Consider the following 19,033-nt stretch of genomic DNA (forward strand, 5'->3'; position numbering starts at 1 on the left):
ATTCCCAGCATACTGTTAAGGTATCTTTACTCTGTTCATATATTTTAACCCATTAAAAAAATTTAAGAACAGTATATGTTTTGCATTATAACACTAGAGGGCAGAGCAATCAAAATGTGACATTAAAGCTCACCACAGTAAAATTCCACCACTCTCTATTCATTCCTATGGGATTTTTAGAGGAATATTGATTAAATAGTAAACTCTAAGAACCCTAAGGGGGCCATTTGCTTACAGTTGATTTTTTTTTTCCTGATTCAGATTTTTAGCACTAAAAGTTCCAGATCTAAAATACTCCATCTAAAACTTGTTGAGATCATGTAGAAGTCAATGTTAGAAGATCTCTCTTTGCTTCAAAGGTTTTCAGATTTTTGATGCTGGTTTTTGCTACTTTTCTGCGACTTTTTCTGCACATGCTTTTTCATTACAGATTTGTTTGATGAATGTCAGATATTCATGGAGATGAGTTTATGCGAATTTTTAGAAATAAAAAAATGAGAAAAGTTAGAGATTTAGTAAATCTGCCCCTGCGTTTTTGTGAAAATTCATATTTGTGTAATTTTCATGGCTTTTTCTACCACAAATGAACTTACAAATTACAAAACTACAAATATTATTTTTTTATTAAATATTTGAATATAAAAAGCACCAATAAATATGAATAAAATTATGAATACCTTGAAATCTTCATTTTCTTAGGAATTTTTTACAATTATTTGTTTTTTGTTTAGAGGCCAAAGTTTTGTATTTGAGCTTTTCATTGTTTTTACAATTGATATATAAAAATTTGTCTTAATTATATAAATGCACGATTTTTAATGCTAAAAGGTTCGATTTTGGGAAAAGGAAAAATACAAATTTTTTAAAATTTGCCCCTAACCTTCAGCCATTGATAAATATGCTTAGAAATGAAGAGAGCGGTGGCATTTTACTGTGGTGAGCTCTGATCTCTCACTTTGGTAAATCTGGCCCTAGGTGGGCCATGCAGGGAAATCTAACAGCAGAAACAAAAATGCTGAAGTTCCTGGATAATGGGATAGTTGCAAAGGTTCCAGTAAAATAAAAGAAGCTCACTTAGGACAACTCCCATTGACTTCTATAGAATTTTTACATTCGAGTTTTCGAGTTTTTTGCATGTAATAAATACCAGACATTTGAGATTTTTGAACCATAACTCAAATTCATGTTTTTAAACACAAAAAACTTAAATCGTGAAAAAAACCAATCAAACTCGGATGTTGTTTTTTTCCCATTTCATGTTCTAATGAGGGAATGAATGATATTGTTACCAGACCCTAACTTTCTGTAATAGTTCAAGCTTGATAGATAGATAAACAGTGAAAATTAAAGTAAAAATATTCAAAGTAAAAGCAAGGGGGGTGGTGTTGTGTTAAATCATCATTACTACACTTTTTTGTTTTCTAATGCTCCTTCATAATGTGTGTAAGTAAGCCAATAATACAGCAATTAAATATTTGCAAAACCTAGCACAAACATTTGCTATATGAATCTTATAAAGCAGGGATCCCCAACCTTTTATACGTGTGAGCCACAGTTAAAGGGAAAAAGTGTTGGGGAGCAACACAAGAATGCAAACGTTCCTGGGGGTGCCAGTAAGAGCTATAATTGGCTATTTAATAGCCCCTATGTGGACTGGCAGCCTTCAAGAGGCTTTGTTTGGCATTATAACTTGCCTCCTTACCAGAAATTCAAAAATGAGCACCTACTTTGAGGTCACTGGGAGCAACATCCAAAGGGTTGGTGAGCAACATGTTGCTAATGAACCATTGGTTGGGGGTCACTGTCATGCTAAAAAAAAAATACCTTTACATTTTCTGTCTTTATTTTCCTTTACAGAACAACATTCTAACAGTGAAAGATGACAGTAACCATCCAATGGCTGTAGTTAGCTCCACCAAAAGCAGGTACAAAATATAACTGTTCTTAAAGGACTATTGGCTATTCCTGTACATAACACCTTTATTGTCCTTTTTGTTTGTACATGGTCTCCATACAGTGGCTTGCAAAAGTATTCGGCCCCCTTGAACTTTTCCATATTTTGTCACATTACAGCCACAAACATGAATCAATTTTATTGGAATTCCACGTGAAAGACCAATACAAAGTGGTGTACACGTGAGAAGTGGAACGAAAATCATACATGATTCCAAACATTTTTTACAAATAAATAACTGCAAAGTGGAGTGTGCGTAATTATTTAGCCCCCTTTGGTCTGAGTGCAGTCAGTTGCCCATAGACATTGCCTGATGAGTGCTAATGACTAAATAGAGTGCACCTGTGTGTAATCTAATGTCAGTACAAATACAGCTGCTCTGTGACGGCCTCAGAGGTTGTCTAAGGCTGATGCCACACCAGGCGTAGGGCTGATTTTTTCGGCAAGCAGAAAAACGCTTGCCGAAAATTCAGCCCTACGCCTGCTACTTGTGCCTGCACCCGAATGAATGAGATACGCTCGGGTGCAGGCACATGTAGCCGATATACGCATGAAAACGCGAGAGAATGCAAAGTCTCGCGTTTTCGTGCGTATATCGGCTACTTGTGCCTTCACCCGAGCGTATCCCATTCATTCGGGTGCAGGCACAAGTAGCAGGCGTAGGGCTGAATTTTCGGCAAGCGTTTTTCCGCTTGCCGAAAAAATCAGCCCTACGCCTGGTGTGGCATCAGCCTAAGAGAATATTGGGAGCAACAACACCATGAAGTTCAAAGAACACACCAGACAGGTCAGGGATAAAGTTATTGTGAAATTTAAAGCAGGCTTAGGCTACAAAAAGATTTCCAAAGCCTTGAACATCCCACGGAGCACTGTTCAAGCGATCATTCAGAAATGGAAGGAGTATGGCACAACTGTAAACCTACCAAGACAAGGCCGTCCACCTAAACTCACAGGCCGAACAAGGAGAGCGCTGATCAGAAATGCAGCCAAGAGGCCCATGGTGACTCTGGACGAGCTGCAGAGATCTACAGCTCAGGTGGGGGAATCTGTCCATAGGACAACTATTAGTCGTGCACTGCACAAAGTTGGCCTTTATGGAAGAGTGGCAAGAAGAAAGCCATTGTTAACAGAAAACCATAAGAAGTCCCGTTTGCAGTTTGCCACAAGCCATGTGGGAGACACAGCAAACATGTGGAAGAAGGTGCTCTGGTCAGATGAGACCAAAATGGAACTTTTTGGCCAAAATGCAAAACGCTATGTGTGGCGGAAAACTAACACTGCACATCACTCTGAACACACCATCCCCACTGTCAAATATGGTGGTGGCAGCATCATGCTCTGGGGGTGCTTCTCTTCAGCAGGGACAGGGAAGCTGCTCAGAGTTGATGGGAAGATGGATGGAGCCAAATACAGGGCAATCTTGGAAGAAAACCTCTTGGAGTCTGCAAAAGACTTGAGACTGGGGTGGAGGTTCACCTTCCAGCAGGACAACAACCCTAAACATAAAGCCAGGGCAACAATGGAATGGTTTAAAACATTTTTATTTGTAAAAAATGTTTGGAATCATGTATGATTTTCCTTCCACTTCTCACGCGTACACCACTTTGTATTGGTCTTTCACGTGGAATTCCAATAAAATTGATTCATGTTTGTGGCTGTAATGTGACAAAATGTGGAAAAGTTCAAGGGGGCCAAATACTTTTGCAAGCCACTGTGTGAATATTATCTGCATCAAAGATGCAGTGGATTCCAAACTATGTTTAGGTTCTCCGACCCACAGGCTATCTACCCTTACGCAGGGCCGCATTTCTAAACCGGCCGCCCCTAGGCCGCCCCCAGTCGCATGCCCCCCTCCCCCCGAGTGCGCATGCGCAATGCGTGCGAAGAGCGTGCGCATGTGCAATGTGCGAAGAGCGCGGGGGGTAGGGTTGCGCGCACGCATGCGCGGTCGGCCAAAGTTGCATACGGAGCAGTGGGGAGAAGTCCCCATTGCTCCGTATGTGAACAAAAGTTTTAAAAGATTTTAGCGCGGCGGGGCGGCATGCTGCCCCCAGGTTTCTGCCGCCAGGTTTCTGCCGCCCTAGGCCCGGGCCTTTGTGGCCTCTCCACAAATCCGGGCCTGCCCTTACGTATTTACAGTATGGTGTGAAATTATGCATTCCATGGCCCAACCCAAGTGTTATCTTGTTTCATTCTGCTCTATGGGTCTGTGTCCTCAGGAGTGACACCAGTGCAAAATGGAGAAATAACTGGTAATTACTGCGTTGTATTTGTCCTCATTTATTCGACACATCTCTAGGGCAGAATAAATCAATGAAATTGGGTCGTTGTGCCTTGGAGTGCAAAAAAATATGTTTACACATCCTCAGTTAATCCAGTCATTAACGTCTCTATACGGCTTTATATTTGGCAGTACATTTCCTTTGATACAACTTAGCAATAGCTGATAAAAATCAAATACTTTGCTTTGTTTTAGCTAGTTAAATAGGTGCCAAAACAAACTGCACAGTAGAAAGATAAATATGACATGGAAATGAGATACTTTTTATGCAGGTTTAACTCCCCTTTTTATGGGTTTTTTTTGGTTGTAGAATCTGAATGAATACAGAAATCCCTACATTTTAGAAATGTTTTTCAGGACGGTATGTATTACTGACAATTTGCTTCACTTCTTCCTTCCAATTTTGTTAATTTTCTGTAACTCAGGTTGGCCCTGCAGCATGGTGATGGACATGTGGTGGACTACCTTGCGCAGCCAGTCATTGATTATGTCCTGAAAAGCCAGCTTTATATTAATACATCGGGCTGACAGACGCCTCTCACAAATCTGATGGATGTGGCTCTGTGCTCCCCTTGTCAACACAATACCACGTATTTCCTGCTCACTGTAATGTTCTCAATGATCATTATACATCTCTTCAGCACTAGGTCCTCATTCTTTGTTGCCTTCACCTGTCTGAATCATGTATCTCACTTCAGCTCTATGACTCCTATGCTGTATCTACTCAGTCGAGAGCTGTATCTGCATTCTACATAAAATAGGAGTCAGTGTCTGGTGGATTTTACATTAGACAAGTACATACTTTCTGTAGTGAAAGGGCAGGGTAATAATTCACCCATTTAGTGTTTTGCATGCCATGCCATACTGAACGGGTATATTTTCCTCCCCATCACTATTAATCAGTTTTTTTTAAGTGGGGGTTATGTATAGGGTGTTTGTTACATTCTTACGACAATGCTCTTTTGCCTTTATGCTGGGTTCTGAGGGGCCATAACTTATCATCTACTTTCTCTGGCTCACTTTTCAATGCATATTACCTATGGGTAATAGGAACAGCAAACCATTCCTGTCACGCCACCATACTGCACTCAGTTAGCATGTTCTTGCGGTGCTTATATCTCTTTATGTTGTGGTGCATAATATTTATTAATGTGCTGACTGGGCGGGAAGGGCATGCATCTGTTCAGTGATGTGTGGGACTGGTAGGAGAACCTTAAAAGCAACACAAACACAGCGGAGCTATAAGATTCTCTGGCACAAGAAAAAGTTTATGGTTAGGGTGCAGTTTCATGTCTTAATAACTATATGCACATTGAAGCAGACAGAAGCAGATGCTACAATTTACCCTTTGCAATCCATTAAGGACCAAGATTTTAATATGCTTTAGAAATCTGTTTAAACGTAAGAATAATGTGAAAGTAGGTGTAACAAGAAAAGCAAACTATAACTTGTATAATATACACACTATTCACTAAGGGCTAGTGCTTATACCACGTCCAGGATAAGGAGTCTCCAAAGATTGCATAGGGATCACGATCTCAGTTTACTGCTTCCTGTAAAACTGTTTTAACATTTTGCAAAGTAATGCTGAAATGAAAGTTGATAAAAATTGAACACTGTTCAACTTACTGTACTTACTGTTCCCTGAATTCCTTTGCACCAGATTTTTATACCAAGACTAAACACCTATACATAGAATGTAGCATTTTAAAGAATTTGTTGCAGTACAGTCTGCAGTTTATTTAGTAGACACAGTACTTTTTTCTAGTCTAAGCATTTATCCCCAAAAGACCTGTGAAAGAAGTAGCCACCAGAGGTGTCTTTTTGCATATATAGCATAGGAGGTTTGATTGGTGGTGACATTCATGCATGTAGTGGATGAATTTCTTCCAGAAGGAATAGAGGTGATTGAACAATGTTTCTCAAATGCCCTACAAATTTACATTAACACCCTTTCTTTAGTCCTGATTCCCCTGGTTCCTGGAATAAATCAGACTGTACTACAAAGGGCATTGTGCTTTTTGAAATTATATGCACAACTATAGGAATCAGTACAGTCACTCATTTGATAATGATATTGATACTTAAATAGGATGAAGTAATAATGATCTGTAACAGCAGATTCTGTACCATAGTATCCATAGTTAGTGGCCTGGTGGCTAGTTCACTGTGATAGACCTGTTTTTAGGTATTGATAATTTGGCCCACTATGAGTCCCTGAGGTATAGCAATTATTTCATAATAATGCCGCTAACAAGCTGAGAGAGTTTGTAGAGAATAGGAGTTGTCTGATACCACATACAAAATGCTCTTCAGCTGTATTGCCCTGCAAGACAACCAAGTGCATCCCATCATGTGCTGTTCTTACAGCCAAAAAAAGGAATGATGTGTGTATTATCTGAGCAATGGATCGTTAAGACATAGTGTAATGGGACATGTATAAAGATATGCTTAATCTTGGGGGGGAGGGGGTAGAGATATTGTAGCAGCTCTTTGACTTGTGTAATATGTTTTGTTCATTTTAATGTTGCTGTTTTATCAATAAAAAATCGCTTTGCTAGAAATGTAAGTGTTGAAGCATGATATCACCAGATGGTGGAGCAGTATTTGGGTTATATTTTATTAATAAATAAATAGAAATACAATACAGAGATGAAATAATTGGCATAGTCTCTCCTTTCTGCTCTGGAATCATATAAGGACCATCATTTTCAATTGTTTGTGTCCCCATTCACTTTAATTCCTGCATCAGGGATGTTCCATTTGTCTGTCTCTTAAAAGCGCATATCTCACAGTATGGGAATTTGCAAGAGTTCTGTCTGTGTTGGTTTATTGCACATTTTCTTTGAGTTTTTAGATCCAGTACAGCTTGAGTTCAAGGATTACTAGTTGTTTTTATGCTAGAAATTTTCAAGGCTTCTCAATAGCAGTTGTACTATAACAGCCAGGTGGTAGGTTATCCCGAATGTCACGTAAGTTCTGAATATCAATCAAGGTTTGGCTGATCTCTTTTTCTACTGTGATCATATTTTGTTTCTGTAGCTGTGCTGCCAGCTCCAAATCTTGCACAGCGGGCTTGAGACGCCCATTTAGCTGAGTGCGAGCAGCCCCCATGCTGGCTTCCAGAGCTTTTAGACCCTCTTCATTTATGTTCAGTGGCTGATCTACAAGAGAACATAATAAAAGAAGGCACTTTTATTTTTTGTTGTAACTCATTTCATTCATTTATATGCAGTGGGTTCACATATTGGCTGGTAAACAAAAATTCCATGTAGAGTGGGAAAAGGTGGTTTTTGCCTTATTGCTTCCCAAATTATTCCAATTGTGTTGTTATGCCATTAGAATATATCAGCAGTAGTGTGGATTCGCAGCTAAATGCTGCATTTCGCCATTGGCGAATTGTCTTGTGAAACTTCAGCAAAATTGTGTCACATCAAATAAAGATGCAGTGTGTAAAAAAGGGCTTGGCCACGTTAGAAAAGTCACGTGCGATAAAAAAATTTATGTGGTACCCATGTTTCACACATTTTTCAGGATAGATTCGCTCATCACTAATCAGCAGGAAAATACAGAGGGCACAGTTTGTCATCACTAGGGGCTTTGCACAAAAAATGATGACCAAACAGGAATACTAGTTAGCAGGATTTACTCTCATAAGATTCCCCATAACCTCTCAGAGGGATAACTTATAACAACATATGTAATGACCTGTACTATACAATGTTTTGTCTGTAGCAATAACACTGAACTAAGACTCTGGAAATATCTCATAAAGCGAACAGTGACATAAGATGGTAAGTGATAAAAATGTGGAATACTTTTTAAAGGAATACTGCCATGATTTTTATGGTGCACTTTTTATTTCTATATTACACTGTTTACATAGCAATTTCTTCACAATACTATTTAAAATTTTATTCTTGAACTAACAAAAGTATTTTTTTTAGCTGTAATATTGGTTTGTAGGCGCCATCTCAGTGCATTGTGCCTGAGTCTGAGCTTTCAGAAGGAGCCAGCACTACACATTAGAACTGCTTTCAGGTAACCTATTGTTTCTCTTACTCCCATGTAACTGGAGGAGTCCCAAGCTGGACTTGGATTTCTTACTATTGAGTGCTATTCTGATATCTACTGGGAGCTGCTATCTTGCTACCTTCCCATTGTTCTGCTGATCGGCTGCTGGTGGGGGGGTTATATCACTGCAACTTGCAGCTCAGCAGCAAATTGTGACTGAAGTTTATCAGAGCACAGGTCACAGGACTGTGGCACCCTGGGAAATAATGAATATGGCTAGCCCTATGTGAATTTTTAAAATTAAATATTAAAAAATCTATTTGTGTTTTTGAAAAATGGATTTCTATGCAGGATTCTGCTGGAGAATGTCTATTAACAGATGTGTTTAGAAAAAAACATGTTTTCCCATGACAGTATTCCTTTAAGGTTATTCAGGACCTCATCAGTATTAGAATTTAGCACAAAAACACCCATGTTGAGTAAATACGTTTGTCATTTACCCAATATATGAAGCATCCGATCCAAGGTACTAAGAGTTGCAGTTACAGCATCATGGACTCCCAGGGCGCTGGCTTCAGCTTCCAATGCTTTCCTTGCAACCTAAAAAGAACATATGATTTGTGTGAGAAAAGATAGAAAAAATGGTAATGTTGTAGATGAGGTTGCAAAGAGACATGCGTCTATTGAGTTCAATCTTTTGTCTAAGCAAAACCAGCCTAACTGCTAGTTGATAGAGAGGAAGGCAAAAACTTTTCCTGAAGCCTCTCCAATTGGCCTCAGAGGGGAAAACATTGCTTTCTAAACCCCAAGATAGCAATTTGACAAGTCCCTGGAATCAACTTTGGACTGCAGTTAATTTTATCCGCTTTTATAAATTTCTATATATTTTTTCCTTTTGAAACTATCAAATGTATCTGACAGCACAACCACTTCAGTGGGAGAATAATACAAATACACAGTCCTGGCCCAACATGTTGCTCACAAGCCACTGGTTGGGGATCACTAATGTAATGATTAATATGGAAAAATGTTAGCTTTCTGTCAGGGTAAGTATATTCAGTTCTTACCTCATCTGCAACGGCACTGTCCCTTTCCGCTGCCTGATTCTTACCATCCAGAGATGCACCAGTGTCTATTGCCAGTCTACGTATCTCAGCAAGATCCCGCTCCAAAGCCAGAGCCATCTCTGCTGAATTGTTAGCATCCTGGCTCATCTGTAGCATGTTCTGTTGGAGACATGTACAAGAGGGCATTAGAGAGATAGGAACAATGAGAGTGATATATACAGAGGATTTCATTTCATATTTACTGTCAGCAACACTGGATACATACAGGCATACATAGGAGAAGGAAGGATGCTTAGATCTGGATTTTATGTTTAGAATAAAAAAAGCCCTACCCTTTTCTTGTGGCAGCAACAAAAAGGAGGTCATGCTCCCTATATAGATAGCTGGGATGAGTCTATATACTACTTCATTGCAGGCGACCCGTTGGATAAAAGCATACAATGCCCTGGAGAAGAGTCCACAGTCCTAATCCTGGATAAGAACCCACAATCTGAATGTTTTGGTTGAGATCCCACAATCTGAATGCCGTGTATGAGAGCCCACAATCTGAATGCTGTGTATGAGAGCCCATAATCTGAATGCTGTGTATGAGAGCCCACAATCTGAATGCTGTGTATGAGAGCCCACAATCTGAATGCTGTGTATGAGAGCCCACAATCTGAATGCCGTGTATGAGAGCCCACAATCTGAATGCCGTGTATGAGAGCCCATAATCTGAATGCCGTGTATGAGAGCCCACAATCTGAATGCCGTGTATGAGAGCCCACAATCTGAATGCTGTATGAGAGCCCACAATCTGAATGCTGTATGAGAGCCCACAATCTGAATGCCGTGTATGAGAGCCCACAATCTGAATGCTGTATGAGAGCCCACAATCTGAATGCTGTATGAGAGCCCACAATCTGAATGCCGTGTATGAGAGCCCATAATCTGAATGCTGTATGAGAGCCCACAATCTGAATGCTGTATGAGAGCCCACAATCTGAATGCCGTGTATGAAAGCCCACAATCTGAATGCCGTGTATGAGAGCCCACAATCTGAATGCCGTGTATGAGAGCCCACAATCTGAATGCCGTGTATGAGAGCCCACAATCTGAATGCCGTGTATGAGAGCCCACAATCTGAATGCCGTGTATGAGAGCCCACAATCTGAATGCCGTGTATGAGAGCCCACAATCTGAATGCCGTGTATGAGAGCCCACAATCTGCTTTGGGACAGAACCCACAAGCACTTACATTTAATATAAGAGCTTTAGAAAAACAAAATGATACACATAATCAGTGGACTGGTGGTTACTGCTACATTAATTGGATTTCACCCACAAATAATGACTCTAATCTGCTATTATGTAGACATGCATATGCTTTTACCAGCTGTATTTCGGAGGCAATATTATTTGCCTCTCTGGCATTGCCCTCTGCTCTACTCGCATCACTCGCTGCTCCTTTCAGGGCTGTCTCTGTTCTTTTTGTGCTATCTGTTGCATCCTGAACCCTAAGCCGGATCTCTGGGAGGCGACGCATTGCATCTTCAGCTTCACTGCGACGGTCCCCAACTTGGTCACCAAACCCTTAGACAAGAGAGGTTAGCCATTTAGCATTTTTATTAGCAACATCAATAAGCAAATTGGTGTAAAGTGCCTATTTTGTACAAAATCACTATGCAAAAAACTGTAAAAGGACATGAGAAAATTTACAGGGAAAGAAAAAAATAAATATTTAAAGAAAAACTATACCCCCAAACAATGTAGGTCTCTATAAAAATATATTGCATAAACAAGCTCATATCTAAATAAACCATTTGCATAAAAATATAGTTTTTTAGTAGTATGTGCTATTGGGTACTCCTAAATAGAAAATTGCCCTCCTGGGATCATAGGATTCACAGTGCACACAAACAAGCCAAGGCACACATACATGCTCGGCCACATCAGCCAATTAATGGACAGAGTTCTGCCTTTTACTCCCACACTACTTCTTGTTACAGTTAGAGCTGTATTATTTCCTGTCAGGTGATCTCTGAGGGAGCACACAGCCCATCACTAAATGGTGGCTCAAGGGGAAGGATGTAAAAGGGCAATATTTACTGATATATATATTCCAGTTTGGCAAGGTCACCTAACATAATATAAACTATCTATTGGTTAAGTATTCATTCTGGGGGTATAGTTTTCCTTTAAGGGAAAGCTCTTAAAGTTCATTTCTAGTTAGAAAAAACAGTGGTGCCTTTTAGTACTTTTAGTCACTTAGTTATTACCCTTTAGGCTCATGAGGATTCCATCAATCTCATAGAATGTTGCATTTCCAGTGTTCATTGCTTGTGTTGCCTTGGTCTTGGCGGCATTTGCCCTTGAGAGCAATTGGTCTGCCAACTGGAAGATAGCCAGAAACAGCAAGTATAATTTATTTCATCTTGTTACTCAATAGTCATGCAAGCCTCTCATGCTGCATTTGTGCTTCTGCCTTGAAATGAGAACCTACATATAATCTAGATTAATAGTAAAATGTGCATGGAGCATTGTTTGCCCCTGCATAGTGCCATTTATACATATAAAAGGGAAGCTGCCTTATTGCTTTCCATTGAAATTGATACAACAGAATCTTTTTTGGGTCAAAAATATATGGTTTTGTTTTAAGAAGTCTTTAGAAGAATACATTATGTATAAATAAAATGCATGGTGGTAATCTGTACACATGCTATTCTCTGGTTCAGGGGAAATAAAGGAAAGATAAACCTTATAGTCTTAATAGATATACTAGGATCTTTTACTTACCAATCTGTTCTGCTGTCCTTCCTGGAGCTGCTGCTCTGCATCTTGTTCCCATGTAGTAAATTTCCTCTGAAGAGCTTTGCTTTGGGCCAGATCTGCATCCACATTGGTTTTAAGTGCCGTGGATTCCCCCTTCAGCCGCTCCAGTTCTGCCTGATGAACATAGAAGAGATCAGAGAGGCATACAGTGTCCTAATCATAACTTCTACCCTTTGTCTAGCCTCAGCCTTAGGGTAACACAATGGGTTACCAACTTTGGTTTCCAACCTGTGAAGTGGAATATTGGTGAGAAGGTGTGCCATAAATGGCATTCCAATTGAAGGTTGCATAGCCCTGATTTATATACAGGTATGGGATCCACTATCCGGAAACCCATTATCCAGAAAGCTCCGAATTACGGAAAGCCTGTCTCCCATAGACTCCATTTTAATCAAATAATTCAGATTTTTTAAATCAATTTCCTTTTTCTCTGTAATAATAAGACAGTACATTGTACTTGATCCCAACTAAGATATAATTAATCATTATTGGATACAAAACAATCCTATTGGGTTTATTAATGTTTTACTGATTTTTTAGCAGACTTAAGGTATGGAGATCCAAAATACAGAAAGACCCCTTATCCGGAATACCCTTGGTCCCGAACATTCTGGATAATGGGTCCCATACCTGTATATCCTTATCAGGCTGGGGGTTTGAGGCAAACAAAGATGTGGTATATATGTTTTAAAATGAGAAGTGACATTACATAAAAATAAAGCAGCACAGATGTATACAATGAGGGGTTCTCACATATGACCCCAGTCATAGGGTGTGTAATGATAAATCATATAAATGATTTGTATGATGCTCTCAGTAAGTAAATAGGCAGTAACTATAAAGGTTAGATCATTAATTAGGACATAAAAATTAGCTCCACTCATAGGCTGATGGACACATCTCTACATTTTCTTTTAAAGGTGTTTTGACAATAGAAATCACACAATTACCCAAGTTGTGCAATGAAAGCCAATTGTGAAGCTACCTACTGTGTATATATATTTTAGACACATTGCAGTGTGGGTATTGGTGCAGTAGACATAGACAAATAGCCACATTGTAAACAAAGGGAGAGAAGGAAATGAAAATAGACAGAATGTACAATGTGCAAAAGCAAAGTAAAAAGCAAATCTGAATAATGCTAAGTAACAAGGACACAAAAGGAATTGGGAAGAAATGTAAAACACTGCGTTGGTAACTTAACAAAGGGTTTCTTGTGAACCAGAGGTGAATACGACTAAAAAATAAGGGCTGAGCACCCGACACACGGGCAGCCATAGTTATCAACATGCCAATTTGTGAGGTTTTAGAGTTTTTTACTACAAAATAAAGAAAATAAAGAAAAATGTAATGTTTGCTCATTATTAAAAATCCAAATATAAAAAACTTGACTGAATAATATTGTGGAAAAGAACTTGAAAAAAAAAATTGAATAAATAGTTTACAGTTTGCCTGGGAAAGCTCCCATTCTACATGACCTTGCAAACGTTTAGATGCTGAAGTTTTACAGTTGAGCTTTTTTAGCTTAACAAATACTTGATTTGAAGTTATAATTAGAATCCTAGAGTTTCAGTGCAAAGAATCTCAAATCACTGTAAAAATTCTTAACGGTCCTATTCCTAATTGTTGGAAGCAGCCTGATCACACAGCTTTGTCTCTGCTTCTCTCAGCCTGTGCTTTAAAGGAACAGTAACACCAAAAAATGTATATATTTCAAAGAAATTAAACTATAATGTACTGCTGCCCTGCACTGGTAAAGGTTTTGTGTTTGCTTCAGAAACATTACTAGAGTTTATATAAACCCTGGTGTGTAGCCATGGGGGCAGCCATGCAAAAGAAGAAAAGGCACAGGTTATATAGCAGCTAACAGATAAACCCTGTAGAATACAATGGTGTCTTATCTGTTATCTGCTATGTAACCTGTACCTTTTCTCCTTTTTTCCAGCTTGAATGGCTGCCCCCGTGGCTACACAGCAGCTTATTTATATAAATTATAGTAGTTTTCCTGAAGCAAACACACCAGTTTTACCAGTGCAGGGCAACAGTACGTTATATTTCAATTACTTTAAAACACTTTCATTTTTTGGTGTTACTGTTCCTTTAAAGATGACTAGGGCCCAGTCTAAGGCCTGTGACTCTCTAGCTGTAGTTAAATTACAAATCCTAGAACCCAGCTCCGTGATAATTCTGCATGCAGTCACCACTCCCTACTGGTGGCCGTGGCAGCGGCTGGTGTTTTTCTATGTGAAAACCAATTGTTGCTTGTGGTCACATTGGGGGCCACAAGAAGAATTTTTCAACAACTGTGGTAAAGGGTTTGTTTCGAAACAGTGACTGGGACAGTAAATAATATAGAGACAATGGTAACATTGTGTATACGGTGTTACTGTATAACAGTATCAGTGACCTGCTCCCTTTAAGTATTATTGGTATTTTGCTCAATACCCTGTCAGAAATGATCCACTGAATCAACCCCCACAATGGCAGAAATGCCTGATTTCCCAAGAGGGCTTTAGTTTACATGTTTATTCAGGTTCTCTAGTTCTCCTTTTCGATGATGGGATTGATTTTTAAAAAGCTGCTATGAATGTTAGTGCCATCTCCATTGTCTCTACATTCCAGGAAGTCACATGAAACTTTACTTTCTGACCTTCTCATTTTTTGCAATGAAAAATGAAAGAGTGCGTATGTCAAGTGAGAAAGACCTGTTTGATGCTCTTCATTCCTGACCTCATTTCCAGTGTAACAAATGCAGCCAATCATTTTGTATTTTGAGAGGAAAGCTATTTAAATTCCACATTCCATTGTCCTCATTTCTGGTTATGGTTTAATTTGTATTATCATCAAGATAATGGCAGATGAAGAACTGTAGGTTACCTGGAATGCCACAGAGGTGATGGGGGGCAGTTGCCCAAAGGCCCGAGCTGTTTGCATGCTGTCATGGTGGGCTCTCTCTGCTGCTGCTGCAGCCTGTATAGCCTCAGTTTCTAGAGATCTGGCCTGTGTGCGGGCCTCCTCCATCCTATAAACGTATAACATAATAATCAAAATAATAATAAAACATATATAATATTTCATCTGTGTCAGGTCAAGTTTTAGGATCATACAGAAATGTACTGGTTTTATTGGCTGGGTCATGTGAAAGTGTACAGTCCTTCATTAAATGTAAGGAGAAGTGTCAGTGAGTAGCAGGAGGGAATCCATGGCCCCAGCATCACAGGGGCAAAAAACATCCATGGTAAAATGACAAACATTTTATAATGAATGATATTAATTAAAACAGATCTATGCATTCTACCCAGAGCTGAAGGGTGTGTGAGCTGGAGAGGTGCAGGTTGGACTTCCCAGAGCTAAATAAGCTTTCTCTCACTCAAGCAGAATGACCTGCAGGACTGTATTTATGAAGCTTTTGCCCAGCTTTATTTAGCTTAGACTGCTGTAATAAAAAATACTAAATCTTGTCACCATGGGTGAGCATCACGCATAAGGGAAGACTACTAGATTAGATTTAACTTACCTTGCTTTCAGCTTGTCTGCAGTCTCGGGGTCAGCCCCACCTGTGCGTAGAATCTGTAGCGCCCTCTCAGTATCTCCCTGTGCTTCTGCTGCATCTTGTGCCACAGTCTGGGCCTCCTGTGCGAGTCTGTGCAGTCAGGGAACAGTCAGTGAGTTACAAGTCAGAAGGCAGCTTTCTCCTATCATGGAATCTTTTCCTTAGTCAGAAATGGTTTCTACTCATCAATACATAAAGAGGCTGAATCGCTGATCTGTCTACATGTTCACCATAATGTAGACTTTATGAGAATTCTCCAGATACTAGCACAAAAGAAAATGCATATATATTCTGCCTCTTTTTAACCCTAAATTAATATTCCAGATTTCTTCCTGTCTGCACAATCTATTGGCCTGGGCACAAGTGTGCATGGGCCCCCAGGGGCAGTTTTGTTCCTCTGAGTGCTCGTTCACTCGTGTCTGGTGCAACAGTATGACCAGTAAATGCTACCTACTGTTTGGTTGCTATGAGTTACTGCACCTGGGCAAACTTAGTGCCTTTTACTACATAACACCCATAGTATTTTCACTTTCCAGTATTAGAGACACTTTCATTCATAGTTTTGCCATTTTAAGTTAAGTAAAAATGTTGCTTTATAGGGTAGATCCAAAGTTCTAATACCTGTTTGCTATTTCCTGGGCTTCTTGTCTGAGCTTAGAATAGGAGCCAGAGTCCAATGGTAAATTTGTAGAAGGGAATGTCTGTGACATTTGAAAATAACAAAAGAATTAAAACAAAACAAAAATAAAGGTATGCATTCATGCTTTTAATAGTTGTGATGCTTGACAGTCTGAGAAATGGTGAATTTATTCAGTCTCTGTTAAACACAGGGGTGCACATATTAGCAGGGGCAAATATGCCTTACACCAGCCTCTCAGATCATTAAATAACTGATTTTTAAAGGCTGTTTAGTATAATTTGATCTAGCACCTTTTAAGTTAATTTAATTATTTGAACAGTGCAATATCACTTAGCTGTGCCCCATATTTGCATTGCAGATTTGTAAAAAGTAAAAATGTATGGCACTAATGTGCATTCTGTGCAAGACCAGCTGTGTATATGAACCCTGCAAGTGAGATAAAAATGCACTAAATGTTGGGTGCAGTGTGTGAGTGCTGGAGGTACAATAGTCACCATGCGGTTCAGCTCTTCTTGGCTGCCTTGTAACTGCTGCAATGCAATATTAATCTTCCTCCCCATGTCCTGTAGCTGCCCCTGGTACTGGTTCTTCTGGGTCTGTAGCCCTTGTAGCTTTTCCTTTGCCTGATCCAGCACATTCTGGGTATCAGACTGCGTGCCCTGAAGACCTGAGAATTGCCTCTGCAATGACAGTGCTGCACCTGAAAAAGAGAGATTTGCAGAATTATATGATAGTTCCAGAAATGATTAAAAGTAACTTTATTAAGGAATTATAATATTTACTATATCTGTAGGCTGTTGATTTTTGTGGCTGGTGAAATAGGGGTCGTAATTTATATTTTTTGTTTATGTGCATCCCCACAGTACCTTGTTTGTTAGAGCCTGGGGAGAAAACTATAGCAAAAATAACTTACTATTAAGGAACAGTATAGACTTACTCCTTCCAAATGCACCTGTTTCCAAAAAACAAGGACATGCATCCTAAACAGGAATTTATATATGATGTCTTCAGTAATTTGCTAAGACACTAGCAGAGGTCTATAACAGAATTTAAGTAGCAAGTGATTTATTCAGGCCATAAGGATAATGTTTCGGGCCCCCCTGCGCCCTTTATCAGGCCTTAGTACAGCAGGTGAGGGTCTTCCAGTACTAGAACCCGTCAAAGGTGAACTACATGGGGGTTTAGCTCTCTATACTCTTTAGATTGTATGGTATTGTATAGTCTATGTCCAAAATCATTTATATGCATTGTCCAATGATGTAATCATATTTTGTAGGCTCCATTTAAAATCTGTGAGCAGCTGCTAATAGAGCTGCCAAATCTTAGCGTGGGGAAAAATACAAATTATTAGGTCTTAGGCTCTCTAGATGTAAATTCGCTCCTTGGAGACAGTAACCGCCTTACCATTAGCAGCCTCTGAGTCTCTCTGCAGGCCTTGTGCTGCTGCCTCTGCCTTCCTCATTCTCTCCTCCAGCTCTCCCCTGGCTGGGGACTGACCATTATTTTCTCCAGTAAGTTTAAGGAGTTGCCTCTTGTACAGATTCAGCTGTAAAGGAAAACAAAAGCATTCTGTAAGGAAGCAACAAGCTGAATTCATTAAAAAGAATAAATATACGAAAGAGGGACTTTAGCTAAAAATACTGGGATCAACCATTCCTGCTATTGGTGGGATTCTGGAAGCAGTCACTATTTATTGGGCTGATGGGGGGCTTTTTGGGCCACTGGTACTTGAATTGCCATGGCCTATTTTGATTCCCAGTCCGGACCTACCTCATACCCTGTATCTATTGGGGTTTTTACAGTGGGTGGGTCCTAATTTAGGCACAGGGTCCTGCTGAAAGTTCTCTCTGCTTTGCCCTGCCTTGCAAAGCATGTTACCGGTTAAAGGGTCTGCTCCATATTTAGAACTCATATATCAATGCTAAAGCTTCACAGAGCACAGACTACAACATTCCTATCTCAAGCATACCGGGAAATCAGTAACAACTTTTATTGCTGTAAATCACTGTACGGTAAAAACCTATTATAGAAAAAATAAATGTTTACAGGGTAACCCTTTTGAAATAAAAAATAACAAAAGGAACTAAAATGTTCTGAAAGCTTGCTATGATTATCTTATTTAGCCAATAAAGGTATCACCTTTATACCACTTTTGTTATTTTTTATTTCAAAAGGGTTACCCTGTAAACATTTTTGACTGGCTAACACGGTACATCACCTTTTCCTGCAGAAAAAATAAACACACATAGACACCTTGATGCTGTACTTAGAAGGAAACACAGTGTTAACATGTAGTTGCTGATAGCAAGAAGAAAGCCTGACTCCCATAGACATACCTTGGTGCTAACCTGACTGTAACAGTCGGGGCACTGGGGCTGATCACAACTCCTTCCCTCAAAGCCAGTTTTACACTGACAGGAACCATCTTTCTGACATCCTTGGTGCACAGTCCCCACTGGGTGGCAATAGCAGGCTATAGAATAGAAAGCAATGTTTGTCATGAGAGTGGGTAGTTAATGTATATGAGCCCCTGTTTACAATAAAATAATAGTAAAACGGGCAGAAATATTGCAATAAATATATATCATTAGAAAGAAAGAAGGAGGTCCTTCCCCTCAGGGCTTGCAATCTAAGATTACTATGTAGTTTACAAAGAATTACAGCACAGTGGCAATAACAGTGGATTTTTCACAAAAAGGAAAATCTGCAGCAC

General features: G+C 39.6%; 2 protein-coding genes across 2 annotated transcripts in view; one reads left to right on the forward strand and one right to left on the reverse strand.

Annotated features, from left to right (window-relative positions):
• Nucleotides 1–6,884, forward strand: part of nmnat2 (nicotinamide nucleotide adenylyltransferase 2) — a 26,303-nt gene extending 19,419 nt beyond the window's left edge. The window contains 2 exon segments of the mRNA NM_001102773.1: nucleotides 1,858–1,925; nucleotides 4,661–6,884. Coding sequence (NP_001096243.1) covers nucleotides 1,858–1,925; nucleotides 4,661–4,763 — 171 coding nt within the window. The 3' untranslated portion in view covers nucleotides 4,764–6,884.
• lamc2 (laminin subunit gamma 2) overlaps nucleotides 6,837–19,033 on the reverse strand; it is a 25,005-nt gene continuing 12,808 nt past the window's right edge. Inside the window, exons 12-23 of the mRNA XM_002937367.5 lie at nucleotides 18,657–18,793; nucleotides 17,725–17,866; nucleotides 16,815–17,020; nucleotides 16,302–16,381; nucleotides 15,645–15,770; nucleotides 15,005–15,149; nucleotides 12,092–12,241; nucleotides 11,575–11,689; nucleotides 10,689–10,888; nucleotides 9,317–9,475; nucleotides 8,750–8,849; nucleotides 6,837–7,399 (exon numbers count right to left, since the gene is read on the reverse strand). Of these exons, the coding sequence (XP_002937413.3) occupies nucleotides 7,146–7,399; nucleotides 8,750–8,849; nucleotides 9,317–9,475; nucleotides 10,689–10,888; nucleotides 11,575–11,689; nucleotides 12,092–12,241; nucleotides 15,005–15,149; nucleotides 15,645–15,770; nucleotides 16,302–16,381; nucleotides 16,815–17,020; nucleotides 17,725–17,866; nucleotides 18,657–18,793 (1,814 nt within the window). The 3' untranslated portion in view covers nucleotides 6,837–7,145. The remainder of the gene's footprint in view (nucleotides 7,400–8,749; nucleotides 8,850–9,316; nucleotides 9,476–10,688; nucleotides 10,889–11,574; nucleotides 11,690–12,091; nucleotides 12,242–15,004; nucleotides 15,150–15,644; nucleotides 15,771–16,301; nucleotides 16,382–16,814; nucleotides 17,021–17,724; nucleotides 17,867–18,656; nucleotides 18,794–19,033) is intronic.

Source organism: Xenopus tropicalis, chromosome 4 (genome assembly GCF_000004195.4).
Source record: "Xenopus tropicalis strain Nigerian chromosome 4, UCB_Xtro_10.0, whole genome shotgun sequence".
NCBI classification, from domain to species: Eukaryota; Metazoa; Chordata; class Amphibia; order Anura; family Pipidae; genus Xenopus; species Xenopus tropicalis.